This window comes from Pipistrellus hanaki (genome assembly GCF_964339955.1).
Source record: "Pipistrellus hanaki genome assembly, chromosome: 17".
NCBI lineage: Eukaryota > Metazoa > Chordata > Mammalia > Chiroptera > Vespertilionidae > Pipistrellus > Pipistrellus hanaki.
In genome coordinates, this window is record NC_140519.1 from 32,537,356 (window position 1) to 32,557,381 (window position 20,026).

Genomic DNA, 20,026 nt, shown 5'->3' on the forward strand with positions numbered 1-20,026 from the left:
GATGGATAGGAATCACATGATTTGAGCCATTTTCTAAAAATGATCGCCATGGATGCCATTTAAGGATATATTGCAAGGAGCCAAGAACAGAAATAGGAAACCAATACATAGCAAAAGGACTACTGGCAATAGCATTCATGAGAAATTACAGTGGCTCAGATCATGGTGGTGACACTGTAGGAAGTTAGAAATGTTAGGTTCTTGATTTTGAAAGTGTTGCTAACAGGATTTGTTCCATGGGGAGTGGGTGTGTAAAGTAAGAGAAAAAGATGACTAGAGAATGACTCCATGTTTGTTTTTAAAAAAATATATATTTTTTATTGATTTTTTACAGAGAGGAAGGGCGAGGGATAGAGAGGAGAGAAACATTAATCAGCCGCTTCCTGCACACTTCCTACTGGGGATGTGCCCGTAGCCAAAGTACATGCCCTTGACCGGAATCGAACCTGGGACCCTTCAGTCCACAGGCCAATGCTCTACCCACTGATCCAAACCGGTTTCAGCAAGAATGACTCCATGGTTTTTGATCATCAGTTGGAAAGATGGAGTTTGATCTTCAGTTGGAAGGATGGGGAAGAAAAAGTAGAAAGTTAATCATTAGTAAAAGTTTAAGGCTGCTCAGGCTGCAGGGTCATCTGAATAAGAATTGGGAGTCATTAAGAAGTCCAGTAAGACCCTAGAGATCATCTATTTCTTGATATCTGAGTGTTTCCTTCTTGATAATTCAATTAACTGTGGATTTTGTTTTGTGGATTTGTTTTATATTTAAAATAAAACCACTTTTTAAAAAGAAAGAAAGGAAATAACTCTGGTGAAGACTAGATTCTAATGCCTAGATTTCCCCTATATTAAACCTTTCTGTTCTTTGCCATGCCACCACTTACTTCATATCTTTTTGTCTTCATTAGCCTAGAACAGAAGCTGGACAACTTTTTCTTTAAATTGTCAGGTAGTCAACATTTCATACTTTGATAGGCCAATGTGTTTCCATTGCAATTACCCAATTGTGACATTATAGCATGAAAACAGCCATAGATTTTGCAATGAGGATGTCTGTGTTTCAATAAAATTTTATTTATGGACAATGAAATGTGAATTTGATGTATTTGTTTTTGCATTTCATAAAATAGTATTAATTTTGTGATTTTTTTTTCAAATGTTAAAAAATATAAAGACAATTTTTAGCTCCAGGGCTGTGTAACCACAGGCAGGGGACCAGATTTGGGCTGCAGGACTTGGTTTGCTAACTCTTGGCCTAAGTTATTTGTTATTTTCTTAGTGGCCTCCCTTTCTCTATTTGTCTTCCTTTTAAGTTGCCCTTCGCATTGTTCCAGAGATATTTTCTTGCAGCACAAGTGTGACCAGGTGCTCGCCTGGATGAAGAGCTCAGGGAACTAGAGGAGATGTTCTGGTGCAGGGCGGGTGAGAGGGAGCAGGGAAGGCCCTCTGGTCAGGAAGGGCCCAGACGAGCAGTGCAGACAGAGAGCGGCATGGCAGGCAGGCACAGAAACTCAGCCGCTGGAAGTGCCCAACATGTGTGGGAATGGCCAGGGACTTAACTGATTGAAGACATTTTATGTCATGTTAAAGAAATTGGATTATCTATCATCTGTCTATCTATCTATCTATCTATCTATCTATCTATCTATCTATATTGCTGGTGAGTTTCTGTTTAAGGATCTTCTGAACAAAAATGCATGGTCAGAAAATCCTTAATTTTTTAATTAAACATTTAATTAATCCTTAATTAAACATGGTTGTTTAATTCAGAAAAAACATTTGTTATACCTAGCAATTAGGGTTTTTAAAAATAAACATGTTAGTAACTAACTTTCAGTGGAAGGGAAGCAAAATTCTAATTACAAAAGGATAAATAATAAAGGATGGGTTAATTTTATGGAAATGATCACCATTTTGCAGCCCTAAATATATGTAAATATATTCACATATGTTTCAAATCAATCTATAATAATAAAAGCGTAATATTCTAATTAGACCCAACAGCTGAACCATCTTTTGGATGAAGCCAGAGCTTTGAGGGCCGAGCCCCTTGCATGAATTTTGTGCATCAGGCCTCTAGTACACATATTCAAACCTGCTAGAGAAGTAATGTTATGTGGTATGAATACAAGCACTGGGATTCAAGTTAGGAAACCCACTTTTTGCCTCACAATCACCACCTTCTTAGATGAGACACTCAGTTATTTAATCTTGGCTTCTACAATTAATATCAGGATACTTAAACTGGGTGACATTTTTTATACAATTCCTACCAATATCTGCATGTTACTGACTTGCAATAGATTAATCTTTTTATGACTTTTACTCTACATTTGCTCAAGTCACTTTTGCATTTTCTGCTTTCATAGTAGACACGTTAGTCACCATGAAACACTTTTGACCTGCTGGATATTGCCAATGGAAATGGAGCCGACTCATTATGTTATATGCTTCTAATCTTGCTTTTTAATCCTTTGTTCTATTTTAGTCTGGGATCAACTGTGCAGTTTTCTTGTGATGAAGATTATGTCCTACAGGGAGCTAAGAGCATCACCTGTCAGCGAATAGCCGAAGTCTTTGCTGCTTGGAGTGATCACAGGCCCGTATGTAAAGGTAAAGTCTTTAAAATAAAAATGGTCTTTTCATACATTTGTGTAGTTTGAACTTTGATCTGTTGAGTATTAATGCTAATGGACTCTTTGAGGTATAATGCAGTCTTTAAGCAAATGTTTAGCTCATGTATTTAATAATCTGTAATATGTGAACCACTATCTTAGGTTCAGAAGGAATTTCCAATCTAATAATCACATAGCAACAGATTGGAGCATAAAATATATAAAGCAAGGCACTGGTAACTTTATTGGCCTTTTTAAAAATCACAAATTAATCTGTATAGGCATTGATATGGATGAGATGAATTTTTAACTGTAATTCCACCTCTGTTTGTACAGTTTGCCATTTTAATCACTTATGTGTCCCATAGTAGTGATGTTGGGGCAGTGGATGTGTAGCACAAGTTCTATAATTAATTAATTTAATCTAAGATCAATAATGAATATTCTAGTTTTCATATTACCAGTAATTACTAATAAAATTTATTCCTACCACCATTCTACAAATTAAATATTTCCATCTTAATTAAATGAAGCCCCCTTTTTTCATAAACTTCATTGAGCTATGTTTGAAGATAAGCACCTCATCCTAGCCTCCTGGCATTCTTGATTGCTTATTTGTGATTATGGTATCTCTGCATATTTCAATGTCTTACATACTCAAAATCCTGTTAGTTCTTCTTCTGCCTCAGAAAATATTTTCACGGATTCACCACAGCCTGTAGATCACTCTCTGATAAAATGAGGGTGTTGTCAGAGGGACAGAGAAAAGACACAGTTGAGAACTGTGGTAAAGAGGAAAGGACAATCTAACAATTGGCTAGATAAGGAAGGAGAAAGTGACAAGAAGGGTCAAAGATGAATGTTAATGCCTATGGGACTAGAAAAATCTCATGCTGTTAAAAGTATGAAGGAACTGAAAAATCAGGTTGTGTGGGAAATTATTCACTTTTATTACAACATTGCTATCAGCACCATGTTTTAGGCACTTAGTGCATGATACGCATTGCTAACCACTGCAGGTACTCCATTTCATTTAATTCTCAGAACAAACTGATAGAGGCATTTTCATCTCCATTTTATAAGTGAGGAGTATATGGCATAGAGAGATCCAGTTACTTTCCCAAGTTCAAATACCTAGGAAATAGCAAAGTCCTTAATAAAGCTATCTATAGAATGGAGAGGGAAGACAGATTTCAGCACATTTCGGAGGAAGGAGAAAATGATAAAATGGAAGCCACAGCTATATTCCACTCACTTGACAATGGCAATGCAGAGTAAGAATAAGAATCTAGATTTTTCTCAGGTTGAAGTAAAACTTTCTGGCTACAGGTAGATTTTTATTCATTATCCTTCTGGCTTTGAAAGGCTGAAAAATGAGATATAGTATGGTAGCATAAAATATTGAAATAGGGTCAATGAAAAAATAAGACAAAATAGTTACAAAAGCTTACATACAAGTTCATCAAAAACTTTTAAGGATGCTTATGGTGCTGCTCAGTTTGTTGAAGCATTGTCCTGTGTACCAAAAGGTTTAATTCCTGGTTCGAGGCGTGTGCAAGAGGCAACTGATCGATGTTTTTCTCTCTCCCTTACTCTCTCTAAAAATCAGTTTTAAAAAGAGGTTTTTTTTTTTGGTAAACAAATATGGGAGCTGCCAAACAAATAGGGAAACATTATTTTAAGAAAACTATTTTCCTGGCTTTGGGGTCTGAAATACCTTGCATTGTTCTTTATTGAACACTGAGTAATAAGTGTGTTGGGATTACACTCATCAATATCCCAATAATTAAAGAACAGTAAACTGCAAAAGGCTGAATTTTTTATGGTGTCCTCCACTTAAGACAAATTCTATTTCTAAGAGACAATATATTGAAAATCATGTTTCAAAATGGCGAGATCCAAATGTCCTGTCTCATTAGATGTATGCACTTTTTATGGCAAAAAGAATGGGGAAATAAATGATAGATTCAATAAAAAGAGATTGATTTAAAACTGAAACAAAATGTCACATAAGAAGAGAAATTATAACCAGATCATGGAATTTAAGGTATGCATAAAGTAAGATTGAGACTATAAACCATCTTTTTTTTCATTCAGTCCTCTCATTTCAATAAAAAGAATAATAATACTTATTATTATTATAAGTTGTTCAAAGACAGAAATGCTACTTTATTTTTCATAAACTGTAGCACAAAGAACAACTCTGTACTGACATAAATCTCAAGAAATATTTGAATGTTAGTTTATGATTATTTTTCTTCAATTCTAAGATATACGATGTACTAGAATATACGTATGATATATACTAGTACATACATTCAACAATTATTCATCAGTAGCTGGGAGGTATAAAATTTTCATATTCAAGATTTATATATTGATATTTTCTGCAGATATTAATCATTTATACATAGCTTTATGTGTTCATTGCATGCAAGGCACACATGTGTATGGTTTATAAAGCACATTTTGCTATTAGAAATTACTGGCTGTGGTGCTGGAAACGGTAATGGAGGGAACATGCTGAAATAGTAATTGAAGTTTTGAAATGACTATCTACTGTGAGGCTGAAGAAAGAATAGTTTTCATGTCTCATGGGTACTTGAACAGAATAAATATGCTTTTCTCCAGACAGCGGCATAAATAGCCGTATCAGTGCACTGCACCTTTGAGAGGTTATTAATATAGCTGCTGTCTAGGTGTTGCATGGTTGAGCAATGAAGAAATGGGGGTTTTATAGAAAATTAAAGTTCACAAACAGCAAATTATGAATTGAAAGTAAAAGCAATTCAGAAATTAAGAATAATTTATTTTACACAAACTCAGATAATATTTTTTATTCCCTAAATAGGATATCTATATTAAATATTTGTCAGTTTACAGTTATGGAAACATTATTTCTTTGTTGAAAGTGCAATAGATATCCAAAATCTGGAGCTTATGCAAATAAGTGGACTTAAGCACTTTAATGGCCTATGGAATGTTTATTTTAGACATTGATGATGTTCAAAGGAGTAGCATTTGTTTAAGAATTGATAATTTGTTAACTAAGATACATTTAAGAGAGTCCGTACTGATTGATTTGACTAAAAATGTTGACTGATTTTCAATTAGTATATGTTTGGAAACCCCAAATAAGTAATGTCTTTTGTCTATTAGGTACATGGCAAAAGAAGGCAAAAGGAATAAAAAAACAAAACAAACAAAAATAAAAACCCAAAAAATGGAAACTGGGTAAAAATTAGGGAGTCGCTTTTTGTGATAATCAATAATGTGTTAGTTTCAGGTATACTGCATAGTGGTTAGTGGTCAGACATTTGTATAACTTACAAAGTGTTCTCCTGATAAATTTTGCACTCACCTGACACCATATGTAACTTTTACAATATTACTGACTATGTTCCCTAAGCTGTACTTTACGTCTCCATGACTATACTGTGACTGCCAGTGTGTACTTAATCCCTTCGCCTTTTTCACTCAGTTCTTCCACCCTCTTCCATCTGGCAGTCATCAGCCTGTTCTCTGTATCTATGAGTTTGTGTCTGTTTTGTATGTTCCTTTATATGTTTTTAGATTCCACATGAAATCATATGGTATTTGTCTTTCTCTGTTTGATTTATTTCACTTAGCATAGTACCCTCTAGGTCCACCTTTTTGTTACAAATGGTAAGATTTCATTCTTTTTCATAGCCAAGTGATATTCCATTGTATATATGTACCACCTTTTCTTTATGCATTCATCTTCTGATTAAAGCATTTCATCCATTTACATTTAAAGTAATTATTAATAGGGATGTAGTTTTTGTCATTTTATTAATTATTTTCTGATTGTTTTTATAGTCCTCTGTTCCTTTTTTATTCTCTTGCTCTCTTCTCTGTATGTTGACTTTCTGTTGTATTTGGGTTCCTTTCTCTTTATTTATTGTATACCTCTTGTAGATTTTTGGTTTTTGAGTGCTCCAGTGGTGTCCCTTGTGTGGGTTGTTTGTGCTCTTCTGTTGTAGTTGAGCCTTGATTGCTGATGGCACATCACTGAGTGGGACTGACCCTCAGATGACTGGCCTCAAGGACTGGCCATGACTACGGTAGAACAGCTGTTGTGTGAGGGCTGAGCCCATGGAAAACGATTCACTTTAGCAGGGCTCGGTGCCTGCCAAGGACACCCTTTGAGAGTGTCCTTTCTTGTGCTAATTGGGTGGTGTTCTGGTGTAGTCTGAAATCATCCACCAAGTTCTTTGGTCCTGGGCTCTCCTTGATGCAGAACAAGCTCAGCTGCTGCCTGTGCCTGGCCCTGGGCAACTTGGTGGGAGCTACAAAGTAATCTGCAATTGTCAGTTGCCTCTGCTTAGAGGTGCCTGGGAAGGGTTTTATTGTGAACTGAGGTTGGCTGCCATTAGTGCTGGGCTTGAGGCCACTCAGCAAGAGGAACAGGGCATGCCGATGCCAGCTGTCACTTGTTTGGGGTTTGTGGATCTATACAACTCAACACTAGGAAGAAAAACAATCCAATTAAAAAATGGGCAAAGGACCTGAATAGACACTTCTCCAAAGAGGACATACAGATGGCCAAAAGGCATATGAAAAGATGCTCTATGTCATCAATTATCAGATAAATATAAATTACAACCACAATGATATATCATCTTATACCTGTCAGAATGGCTATCATCAATAAATCAACAAAAATTAAGTGCTGGCAAAGATGTGGAGAAAAGGGAATCTGAGTGCACTATTGGTAGTAATGCAGACCAGTACAGCCACGATGGAAAACAGTATGGAGTTTTCTCATTCCCCTGTGATGTAGAAAGCCTTATTTTCTGTGTGTGCTGACAGGATGTGTCAGTTAGCACAAAGCACCTGGAAGGTCTGTGATGACTTAATAGGCTTTCCACTAATTCTGGTCAGAATTCTGGTCAGAATTAGTGGAAAGGAGAAGAAAAGAGAGTGGAGTGAGGATTCTACTTCCTTACTTTTCCCCAGTGAAAACTCACTTTTGTTTTAGAATAGCACCTACTATCTTAAAACAAAAGTGAGTTTATATATAAAATGATCACAGCTGAAATGTCTGACACTTTGCATGTGGGCACAAATATTAAATTGTATGATGCAGAGTGAAAGATACAATGTGAAATAAAACTACAAACCTGGGAAAAACATAGACACCAAAAAATAAACAAAAGGCATAGGCAAAATATAAACAGACGTGATTGGTGAGAAGAAGGACATTTGTAATACTTAAATTTTTAACTTTATTTGAAATTTTAAAAATTATGACTTTTACACTTAATGTGAAAGCTTATCACATCTGACAGACCTTTTTTTTAATATTAACGTATAAACTATGTTGTACTGCTTAGCTGGTGTTACAGCAACTTATGTGGATATAGGCTTAAAGCATCTACATCCCCAACAATTAGCAATGCTCAGCACATTCCAGACACTCAAATACTTAAAAGAATGAATGTTTTGCTTCTCACTATTCTAGACACAATTTAAGAAACACAGGAAATAACTGAACAAAGCATGCCCTTGAAGACTTCACAGTCTCATTGAGAATACAGTACATTCAAAATAAAACAACCACAGAACATCCCTTAAGCAACAGAAGCATAGTGCATAGACAATATTTAAGTCATAAGGACAATTCAAAACAAAAGACAGAAATGATAACATTATTCTCCATGAAATAAATTCCATTGACCTTGAAAATATTACTTAGTCACTTTATCTCAGAGTTGAGTATGACTACATCTTTATTTTGAAAATAATTTATTTAACAATATTGATATTTGAGTGTTAATTCTTTATTAGGTAATGGGACAAAAATATGACCAATAAATTATCTTTCCCTCAAGGAGATCCATGGTCTATTTTAATGCAAAATTAAAAAAGAAACAAAAAAACAGAAATATATACATTATCTTACATCACAATAAGAGGTATTTCAGATAAATTAACACAGTGCTTTGATTCAAAGATGATAAAACGACAAGAAAATTTTATTTAAAAATGAGTAGTGATTTAAGAATGAAAGGCAGATAGGCATAGAAATTGAGAGGTGGAAATATATTGAAGACAGAGAATACTATACATAAAGTTGCGGAGTATGAAAGAGACCATATTAGAAAGAGAGTGAGACAATGGTGAATGAATTGTGGAAGAGCATGAACTTATTGAGGGTGGGGGAAAGTTGGGAGACAGGGTTGAACTTATTGTGAAGGGTCTTATATGTCATTGCCAAGGTGAATATTGGGTTTTAGTTTAGATATATAAAGAAAAGGAAATTTTTGCTTTTCTCCTTTAAAAATATGCATGGGATGTTATATTAATGTAATTCATTGAACAAGTATTTATTGAGTCATGATTATGTGTGAGTCAGACACTGTGCCAGGTACTAGGCATAAAAATAAGCTAAGGCATGCCAAAACCAGTTTGGCTCAATGGTAGAGCATCGGTCTGCGGATTGAAAGGTCCCAGGTTCGGTTCCGGTCAAGGGCATGTACGTTGGTTGCAGGCACATCCCCAGTAGGGGGTGTGCAAGAGGCAGCCAGTCGATGTTTCTCTCTCATCGACATTTCTAGCTCTCTATCTCTCTCCCTTCCTCTCTGTAAAAAATTAATAAAATATATTAAAAAAAATAAGCTAAGGCAAAGGCCATACCTGCTCAGGCAAAGGCCATACCTGCTCAGTAGTAGGGGGAAATGGAGATTCCAAAGTTAATAGAGTTATATTACTTTATCATAAACTCTACAGTCATGTAAAAGGTGTTCGTCCTGGGGCTCATCAGAGAAGGCTTCCCACAGGAAGAAGCACCTGAGCTAACCCTTAACACATAGCTGACAAGGCCAATGAGAATGGTGGTGGATATGAGGAGTACACCAGTTAGAGGGAACCATGTGGGCAAAGATAACAAAATACCAGGGTGCAGAATGTTATGGAAAATAGAGTATTAAAGGAGAGAAGCAACATGGAAGGCAGAGTTTCCAGTTTGGAAGCTATTATAATAATTCTGGTTTAAAATATTACTTTATCAGACTAAAGTGATGAGAGAAATGCAGAGAATGGATTAAAAGAGAAGTAGACTGCAAGGACACTCGTATGCCATAGACAAGGAGAGGAAGTTGAGCCTGGGAAGGAGCAGCTGGAAACAGATGGATGATATGAGAGAATGGTGATATAAACACCATGGAGAGAGATCTTACAAATGACTGACATGTTGTCAACATTTAAAATTGGCAAACTGGTCAAGAAAATGAGAGCTCATTGAATACAACAACCAAGAGGTCACCAGTGACCATGGCAGAATCATTTTCATTGGAATTGTTTATGTGAAAGACATATGGCTATAGTTGAGGAGTAATGAGGTGAGAAAATTGAGTCTTCAAGTGAAAACCAGAAACTTGACTATGAAGCAAAGGCAAGAACTAAATTAGTAGAGATGGGAATGCAATTGGGGATTTTTTTTTTTTTTTTTTTTTTTAAGATATGAGAGGTTTAAAAGCAAGGACAAATCTCCAGTGAATCCAAGAGAATGAGATACAGATGAGAACTGGGTCAAAATTGGAAGATATAGTTCAGGACATGAAGGGTCTGGGATTAAGAATAGAGGGGACGGCATGTCCCTTAGATAGGAGTGTACTCTCTCCTGTGAGGGAGCAGTCAGTGAAGGTAAGGATAATTTCACAGGTGGGAAGCAGAAAGCAGCATCATTCTCAAACAGTGCACTATTCCGCTCCCCATTATTTTCCTATAAAGTAAGTGAAGCCTCTACAAGGACAGGACGAAATCCAGCAGTTCTGCGATGAAGTAGGATGGAACTGAAGATGAAATTAATAAAAATAGGGAGCTGGGGAAGTCACCAAGCAGTGAGCCTCTGAGAAACACCATCATATCCTGCGGGTTTCATCTAGCCCAGTGGTCTTCATCCCTGAGTGCATATTACAGCCAACAGGAGAGCTCTGAAAATAAAAACCCATGCCTGGGTCCCAACCCAAACAATTAAGTCAAAGTCTTGGGAGGATAATTCAATTAGTATATCCCCTCTGAGATACATCGGTCAATTTAACTGCATTGAGGATTCAAAAAAAAAATAATGATATTTTGAAATGATATTCTGTTTTCCTAGGGTCTCTCTTTCACTCCCAAGGAGCAATGTACTCACTGCCAGGCTGGTTGGAACACTTAGCTACACATGTCATGTCCCTGTTCTACAGAGGGCAAAGTCCACGTTTGATGTGTTCAGGTCACAGAGCCGAAGGAACAGCTAACTGCTTCCTCCTCTTACTGGACACATACGGACACTGAAAGCAATATAAATTTGCATGTTAAATGTCAAAGATGGACTCATTTTCATACACCCCATGTATCAGCAGCTGGAAATGGCATTGATTTACTTTGAATTAAGTGTTTCTTGGGAGGAAATGAAATGGGGTCACCCTGGAGGAGCTGCACTCCACTTGCATTCCCACTGCCCCTCTCAGTCACCTTTAGCTTACCCATTCCAAGGGAACAAGGCAAGACAAGTGTAGGTTTGCAGCATGGAAATAATCTTGAGAATATAATTAAGTAACTAAGTATGGCTTTATGAAAAATGAATTCTTTTTTAAAGTTTGTCAAAAGTGCCAACCTTTCTACATATGCAATACGTTTGTATTTCTTGATTTTGTGTATTGATAATCCAATTTATGTATTCAGCATTTGCTTCATTGGCTTATTTTAAATTATTCTATAAAAAATATATTTCTGGAGATTCCAAGATGCCTACAGATTCGGTGGAAGCTGGACTCATCCTCCAAGCACCAAACCAGATTTACAACTAAATTATAGAGCAAACTTGAGTAACCAACCTAAGGCTAACTGAACTGAAATATAAAGAAGAATTTACAGAAGAGACTGGTAAGAAGGGCAGAGATGTGCGAAGGGCTGGTCCCCTGCTGGGTGCTGGATTCTGTGGCTATATCTTGGTGGTGTTGGTGGTGGTGGGTGTGTGTGTGTGTGTGTGTGTGGAGGGAATACTGGCTCCCCTGTGAGCTCAGCTCATGTTATGCTCTCAATAGGAGACTCATGTGACCTGTCTCAGGCAGCTGGGTGCCATACCCTGCTGAGCTCAGTCCCTCTGGGGGGTGGGAATCTGAGAGCTGCTCAGAGCAAGGACCTTTGGAGCACAGTCTCCCTCAAAGTCTCTTGCCCAGAAAGGGGAAGTAGTGCCCTCCCCCATCTATAGCTTTGCCAGCATCACCCCCAAAGAGAGACTTTGTGAATCTCCCCTCCCCCCAAATCCTACTTAAGGGAATATATCGAAGAAACCTAAAACACCAATTTGAAAGAATATATGCACCCTTATGTTCATTGAAGCATTATTTATAATAGCTGATATTTGGAAACAGCCCAAATGCCTGTCAGTAGATGAGTGGATAAAAATGCCGGTCAGTAGATGAGGGGATACAACAATGGACTACTACTCAGTCACAAAAAAATAAGGAAACCTTACCTTTTGTAACAACATGGTAAAATAAGCCAGTCAGTGAAAAGCAAATACAATATGATCTCACTTATATATGGACTATAATGAACAAAATTAACTGATGAACAAAATAGCATCAGAAACACGGATCCATGGAACAAACTAACAGCTGTCAGAGTGGAGGGAAGTTGGGTGTTGGATTAAACAAGGTAAAGGGATTAAGAAAAAAAAAGATTATATATATATATATATATATATATATATATATATATATATATATATATATACACACACACACGCACACACACACACACACACACACACACACACACACACAGACCACAGTGTGGTGACAGCCACAGGGAAAAGGGAATGGTAGTAGGTGGGCAAAGATGGGAAAAAGGGGAACAGAATGAAATTTGCCTGGGACAATAGGTGCACAATGCAGTCTGCAGATGATGTTTTATTGAGTTGTACTCCTGAAACCTCTATGGTTTTATGAACTAATGTCACCCCAGAAAATTCAGGAACAATGAAAAATGAAATATATTTTAATTTCACATTCCCATTATACTATTAAGGTTGATATTTATGACTGATTCTTTAAAATAAGTGCTATTTCATCAGAAAAATATTTTCTTAGTTCTAGCAGAGGAAAAAAGAGACAGCTTGGCTAATTTTATATGTTCACCTTTTAAAAAATGTTCTGAACCTATTTAAAGTTAATAAAATTTCATGGTCATTTTCTTGGTATTGAGTAAGCTTTTATTTCAACTTCTGAAGGATAAATATTCATGCTTAGCATGATCTGAAATCATATATTCTGAAAATAAATACTTTGGGTTTTATGACATTGTTGCTTTTAATAAACATGAACACATCTCACATCTCCCTGGAAATGTGTACCAAATTCTAAAGGATAAAAAAGCCAACAAAAATCTTTAGATATAAAAAAGATAAAGCAAAAGAAATGAACTGTTTTATTGCTTATCTAAATCTGTTCCTGAAGGATCTAGCGTGGCTTTCTGTAAGACTATAAGAAATGTTTTCTGAATGCCTTACCATTGTTCACATTTATTTTGTTCTTTCCTGCATTGAATTTATTTTCAAATTATGGAAGGATGGCATGTATAATTTTTTTCTACCTGTTTAGAGGATTTTAAATAGAAAATGAAAACATAAGAGCTATGTTATTGGAAAATGTTTTGTGAGGTTTTCAAAAAAGGAGTGCAGCTTTCTTTATTTTCATAACCATAAAAGCATTTACTCATTAACATTCATTCTGACCTATGAATACCAAAGGTCATATTTAGCCTCTTATTTTATTTATTTATTTTTTGCTTGCCCTTTCAGTTATTTCACCCCTCAGAAGTAATTACAGGACTGGCTAATGTGGACTTTTTAAAAAATGTTTCTCAGTAAGGCAAAACTGTCTGATAAAGGTAAAACCTGGGAGGAATATGATTAGAATATTTGAGGGAAATAGTGGGCATTATCAGACATTGTATTTAGAATTTAAAAATAATTTTATTCAAATTATAAAATACATGTTGAAATGTACCAATAAACTTATAAAGCTATTAAAGCTCAGGTGCTGAAAACTCCAGTAAAATAGAACATAGAAAGGGAAGACATCTGAAGAAACTAAGGTGGCATTACAGAGTCATGGCTGAGGAACTCTGGACTTAAACAGAAAGTACAAATCATACATGGATGCACATATTATCAGTATTAAATAGTTAATATGTAATACACACTTGTAAGAACACTGCCAGGCTGTCTAAAGCCAAAATTAGAACTGTGAAATATGCTAAAACCCTAACTTAAAAATTTTACATATATGAAGTAAGGAAATCAATATATGTATAGTCATTCATTTAGGCTAGTGTTTTCTAGTTATCTTTGAATATTAATAATGAACTTGCATAAAAGGAACTCAGTATTATCCAAATATATAATTTGTTGTGTTACTTTGCATAACTTGTCAGAATTTCTAATATTGTCATCTCCTCTGTTTATCATCAAAAATAGAAATATAGCATATAGCATAATCTCCCAAAATATGTTAACCTGGACTAAAATTTTTGGAAGCTGTTGATTTGAGGGCTGTAGTATTGCCCTAATTTCCTAACTTTTCTCACCTCTAGTTTCATCTTTTCAACTTTGCTTCAAATACTACTAGAGTACCTTATTTAAAAACCACTTTCAGGCCCTAGCTGGTTAAGCTCAGTGGATAGAGCGTCAGCCTATGGACTGAAGGATCCCGGGTTCAATTTTGGTCAAGGGCACATGCCTGGGTTGCAGGCTGGATTCCCAGGAAGGGACGTGCAGGAGACAGCCGATCAATGATTCTCTCTCATCATTGATGTTTCTATTTCCCTCTTCCTTTCCCTTCCTCTCTGAAATCAATGAAAAATATTAAAAACAAAACAAAAACTCACTTTCAGTGTACCATTCTATTTTACAAATAATTTGTCGGTTTACTATTCAAGTCAGAATGTGTTAACTTGACATTTTGGAGCCTCTAAAAAATGACCCTAATGTCTCTTCAGCTTTATTTCTTCTTAGTCCCATTCATAATCACTGTTCAGAAAGGTATATATGACCACACCCTATGTTTCATTCCATTATGTTTCCTTAGTGAAAAGGTTCCCAGACTTAGAGTCACAATACCTAGTTTCAAGATCCACCTCCTCCATTGCACTGTATGCTAATATTATATATCAATATTTTAATTTACTCTCTGTAACAAAATTTGGCTGACTACCTTACATATATTATCTATAATTAATGCAATAATTTTGCCCTTTATAGCTGAGAAAATAGGCCAAGTAAATCGCTCAAGGAAATACAGCTCTTACGTGCAGGAACTGAGGTGAAAATGTAGATGTGTATGATTTCAAAACCCACGTTGTGTTCACTATTCCCCATTGAATTAAATAACTCAAAACACCGAAAGATGCAAAATATACAAACCGTGTCCATGAGTAACAGTTACATTTTGCAAACGGTCATGTAAAGTTTTGGCTCTTAGGAAGTTTCTTGCAAATAAGATTGATTCCAGTTCTAACCTATATATGACTTTGGCCTCCTTGGGCTGGAACTGCTAATTCCTGTGCCACCTACACCCCAACTCAGCAGTATTTCTGGATTTTTTTCAAGTAAATTTTCTGCAATAACATGTACCTTTTCTTACTCATCCCCTGAGTGGTCCTTTGGAAAAGTTCTCACTTTCTTCTTAAAATTAAGTTTCTCCCCAAATTCCAAGATGTAATTAATCCGACTTGATAGTTGGCTATTCACATATTCATCCTTTATTTTATTCATAGGCAAACATTGTGATAAGCCTTGGCATACCTAATGATTCTTCAATAATGTATTTGGGGGAGCTTGAGGTTAGTGTTAATCCATACATCAACTATAGTTTTGAAGGAAACAGGAAATGTTACATTCAGATATTCAGATCCTATTACCCTAATCTGGAATAATAAAGGAAAAAAAAATTACTGAGCAAAGACTTTGGATGTGAGAGTGAAAAGAGGAGAGATCTAGAAAGCTGAAGGAATATAAAGCAATATGAAAGACAGCAGAGCCTTGGGAACCAGAAGCCAGTTAGAAATTCTTGGGTCTGATGAAGACATGATTATGAGGAGTATCTATTATTTATTTATTTTTTAATTTTTTTTTTCTTACTGCCTTTGATCAGTTTTCATTCAAAATTAGCTGTCCGAAGAGATTTGACCTTTATGGAACAAACACTTAAATCCATGCCTCAGGCTTCTTCTGTGGCGGGTTCCTTTTCTTAGGGCTTCTTCTCAGCTGCTGGTGACTTGGAAGCTGCAGCCTTCCCTCCTTTCCTCTGCTTTGTCGCACCAACAGCCACCTTCCCAACATCCCCTTCCATGGGCTTCTTGCCTGGAATCCCCTTCTCCTCTGACTTGGCTTCTGGTGCTGCTGCTTGTGGTCCTTGGCCTGGTGAAGAATGGCCTTTGGCACATGGTCTTTGCACATGGGTTTAGCTTCGACGTGGTTCCCAGGCTTTTCAGTGGCTTTTTCTTTAGGACTGAGGTGAATTTTCTTGTGTGTGAGAGCTCTTGGGACATCTGGGCATTTCAAGATTCTGCTAAGATCCATATTGAGCACCTTGTAGATGGGAAGGCTATATGTAGGCTTTACAACGAGTGCCATACAGATCTTCTAACTTGTGGAAAGCACGTTCAGCCCAAATGCAGAAACAGCCCACATGCCCATCAGGAGCAGTTTGGAAATGTTCAGTTTGCTCACAGCGTACAGAGTAATTCCAGGGATGTTTCTGAAGTCCTTGATGCTACTCTTACGGGTGAATCAAAACCCCCTGTGGCTTCTGGGAGTGAAGTTCTTGTGATAGCTTCGGAAAAGGAGAATGCATCCCCTTGTCACAGGAGAACCAGGAACCCGTGTGCCAGAGAGAGGAGAGCAAGAACTTCCTTAGTTTGGAAGTTTTATATATTTAACTTTCTCTCCCTTGCAGTGGCTATACCTACTCTGGCCATGGCTGGCTTTCAGGGGTGATTGATGGGCAAACAGGTAGGCATCTTCCTCTGTCACTCAGACCTTCCTGGACATGTGTCTGAGTCTAAACTGCCCTGCCCTGTCCCTTGCCCCATCAATCAGTGGGGAATAGACTTGGAGTGTTACATGCAGCCTTTTGGCAAAGCCGTGTGAATGGCATGTTTATGTTATTGGTCTTCCCTTGCTCCTTTCCTGTTAAATAAATAACCAGGTTATTACAATGGTATCCAAACTGTTGTCCTCATTATAGATGATGCCAGGTTCCCTGCCTGCATAGGATGGCGATTTGTCATTTTGCCATTTCCAGCTCACATTCGTTGAAAAGCAAGTTAGGATCTAATATTAAATCTTAAATTTGTTTGTGTTGCTGTCATGTAAACTCCCTACCTTGCCCCACCGTCTCAAACCTTAAATAATTGATCTAGTTGTTGATAGTAGCTAGGGAAAAATAGGTAATAAATATCAAGGGCAGTTGTCACCTTTTCCAATTATTAGAGGGTTTTTGTTTATTTTTAGTGAAATTGAGAGTTCTCAATTGTTACAGAGGCTGATTTCATTAAACTACAGCCGATATGTGGTTTGTTCTTTTGCTAAGGCTTTTGATTGATTGCCAAATAGGTACTCTGGTGATATAAACAGTAGTCATTCTCTTTCAGCCTGCGGATCCAATGTACACCTCCCAGGATGTTCAAAGGAATGTGTCAAGAAGTGTGAAGGGCCTGAGATTTCACAGAATTACAAGTTAACAAGTTAGCTTTAGCTTGCCACAGTTTTCCAGTTGCTAAGATAAAGTAAAAGGACCCCTTGTTCAGAGACCAAAGACAGTTTACTACTCACAGCAAGAATGGGAGCTAGACTATCAGCATTGCTGCCACTTCCCTGAACCCCTGCTCCTACATGGACACACGAAGAGGACCAGGCAACAGTTGCTCATGCAATGAGTTGTAACAGGAAAGGAATCAAGAATATAAGAAATCCAAACAGTTTATAATAGGCAGTATGTATGCCTATTCCTTTGCTCTGGAGGGATATACTCTCTGTATCTCCCAAGACTGTAAATAAACTTGCTCTTTGTTATATAAGGGAGACCCTCTCTCCATCTTCCAAGATTATCAAATGGTTGACATATTCTTCAATATACAAAAAATGTTAGCAGGTTATTCCAAAACAAAGGCAGTTAGTGCCTTTGGATGCAAGATGTCTACCACTATGATAGACCCATAGAGAACTGCCTCCTGACAATAACCACCCATCATTTGTATCACATTTAACTTCTGGTACATTTTCCCATGAGGATTTCCATTATTAGTATGACGCTCTGATTAATCTGAATGCCAGAGGCTGGAAACAAATCCATTCAATTTTTATCATAGAGCATTTAATTAAGATTATCCTCAGAGGGACTCCAATCTGGAGAATGAGGCTAACCTACAGGGACCGATATTGAACTAGCAGAACAAATCACATCAACTATCAATGTCTACTTTAGAAAGCCAGATGGCTTTCTTCTTTCATTTCAGTATTTATCTCTGCACTGTCCCAAGGCATTGATCCAAGAACTTGGGATCCATTAGCAATTGCTGTGATCCTCCAGGTAGAAATCTTGGGCAATTCTGCCATCTCTAACAATTCTGGACAGTAACTTGCATTCGACCTGAATGACTTCCAGAATCAATGTGGTGTCATTTATCAGTTTAGCTCAAGTCAGAGACAAATTTCTTGCAGCCTTTTTTAATTCAGTATGTCTCACTATTATATGATGAGTGCCTACAGGGGACTCATAAATAATGAATCAGCTGTTCCATCTAGTAGCTCCCAAGTAACCAAGGTAGACAAGATGTAAGAGCTTCACAGTTATCTTATAGCTACATGGCCTACATGTGGTGGTGTTATTAAACTGGTGGGTATCTCTTATTTAGATTGTTAAGGTGCATGTCATCATATTTTGGTAAAGGAGGATAGTTAATATATATATCTTCTACATAAGAACAGTCCCCAGTATATGTATCATGCCTCTAGGAGGAAAGTTTTGTTTAGAAGCACTGCCCTCATTTCCCAAGAAAAACCTTTATTAGTCAGAGAACCAAGCTGATAATGCCTTTAAAAATGCCTTCACATGGCTGATAGACTTAGGTTTCCCAGTTAAGTTCAAATAATTGAGTTCAGCTCTTGTTTCTGGAGGGACTCTCTGGCTTATTTATCTATGCCACCAGAAGGTTGCATTTGTTCACCCCATGGAATAAATAATAGAGTGAAACCTGAGAATGGAGATGGAGAGAATATCTGGAGCCCCAGTCTTCACATGGCCAGATAAGGAGGAAAGACATCAGCTGTACATGCTGTGCATTATAGGAGAGGAATTCTGTGGTTGGGGAACTCTAACCTTTTACCCTGGAGGGAGGTATATCCTTATTTTCCAAAATTGTAAGTAAATATATAATTTGTTCTAGAAGGAAATACTGTTTTGCTTTTCTGAGGCTGTTTGCCTCATAAAATTCTTGGAAATATAGTCCAAAACAATGGTTCTGCGTTCAGAAAACTGACTCCCAGCTGTCCCTTTTTGATCCTGAAGGCACCAAATTCTCCTCAGCAGCCTGCTGGGACTCCGTGGGATAGGATGCCATGATGGCTTTACAGGGCATTGATTGCTCTCCTTCCCAGGGACACAGTGATTAGAAAAATATGGCCATTGGTAGCAAGTGAAAGAAAATAGAGAGAAAAACATTTACAGTATGAAATCAGGATAATTTACTACAATAAGCATTATAATAATCCATATTGAATTAATTTATGCTAACCAATGAAATGAATATCAGACAATAAATCTTTTAAGTGCTGAAGCTAATAAGAAGATCTACTTATAGCCGAAACCGGTTTGGCTCAGTGGTAGAGCCTCAGTCTGAGGACTGAAAGCTCCGAGGTTCGATTCCGGTCAAGGGCATGTACATTGGTTGTGGGCACGTCCCTGGTGGGGGGTGTGCAAGAGGCAGCTGGTCGATGTTTCTCTCTCATCGACGTTTCTAGCTCTCTATCCCTCTCTTTTCCTATTTGTAAAATATCAATAAAATATATTTTTTAAAAATTTAAAAAAGACGATCTAGTTATAGATGGTTGGTTAAGATGTTATTGTAATGCTAATCTTGCTAATGATAAGTGAAAATGCTACATTTATAAAAATATTTGTATGTGGATAATGAATTGGCTGGCAAATACAAGGGTAGTAGGCAATATCTATTTTATTTTATTATTATTTTTGGCAATATCTACTTTTAAACTTGAACTCCTCCATCTTGGTTTTTGTAAGTAAGTCACTGAAGAGGGGACCACTCAATGTCTGTCCTGTTAGTGTTTTTGTTGTTGTTTGTTTTTTAACCTGTAGGTTAGCAAATATAAATAC

General features: G+C 36.9%; 1 protein-coding gene across 2 annotated transcripts in view; it reads left to right on the top strand.

The window, feature by feature from the left end:
* Positions 1-20,026, top strand: part of CSMD3 (CUB and Sushi multiple domains 3) — a 771,720-nt gene that overhangs the window by 305,207 nt on the left and 446,487 nt on the right. For both annotated transcript variants that reach the window (XM_084864313.1, XM_084864314.1), the window contains one exon: positions 2,489-2,613. In XM_084864313.1, the coding sequence (XP_084720439.1) occupies positions 2,489-2,613 (125 nt within the window). The remainder of the gene's footprint in view (positions 1-2,488; positions 2,614-20,026) is intronic.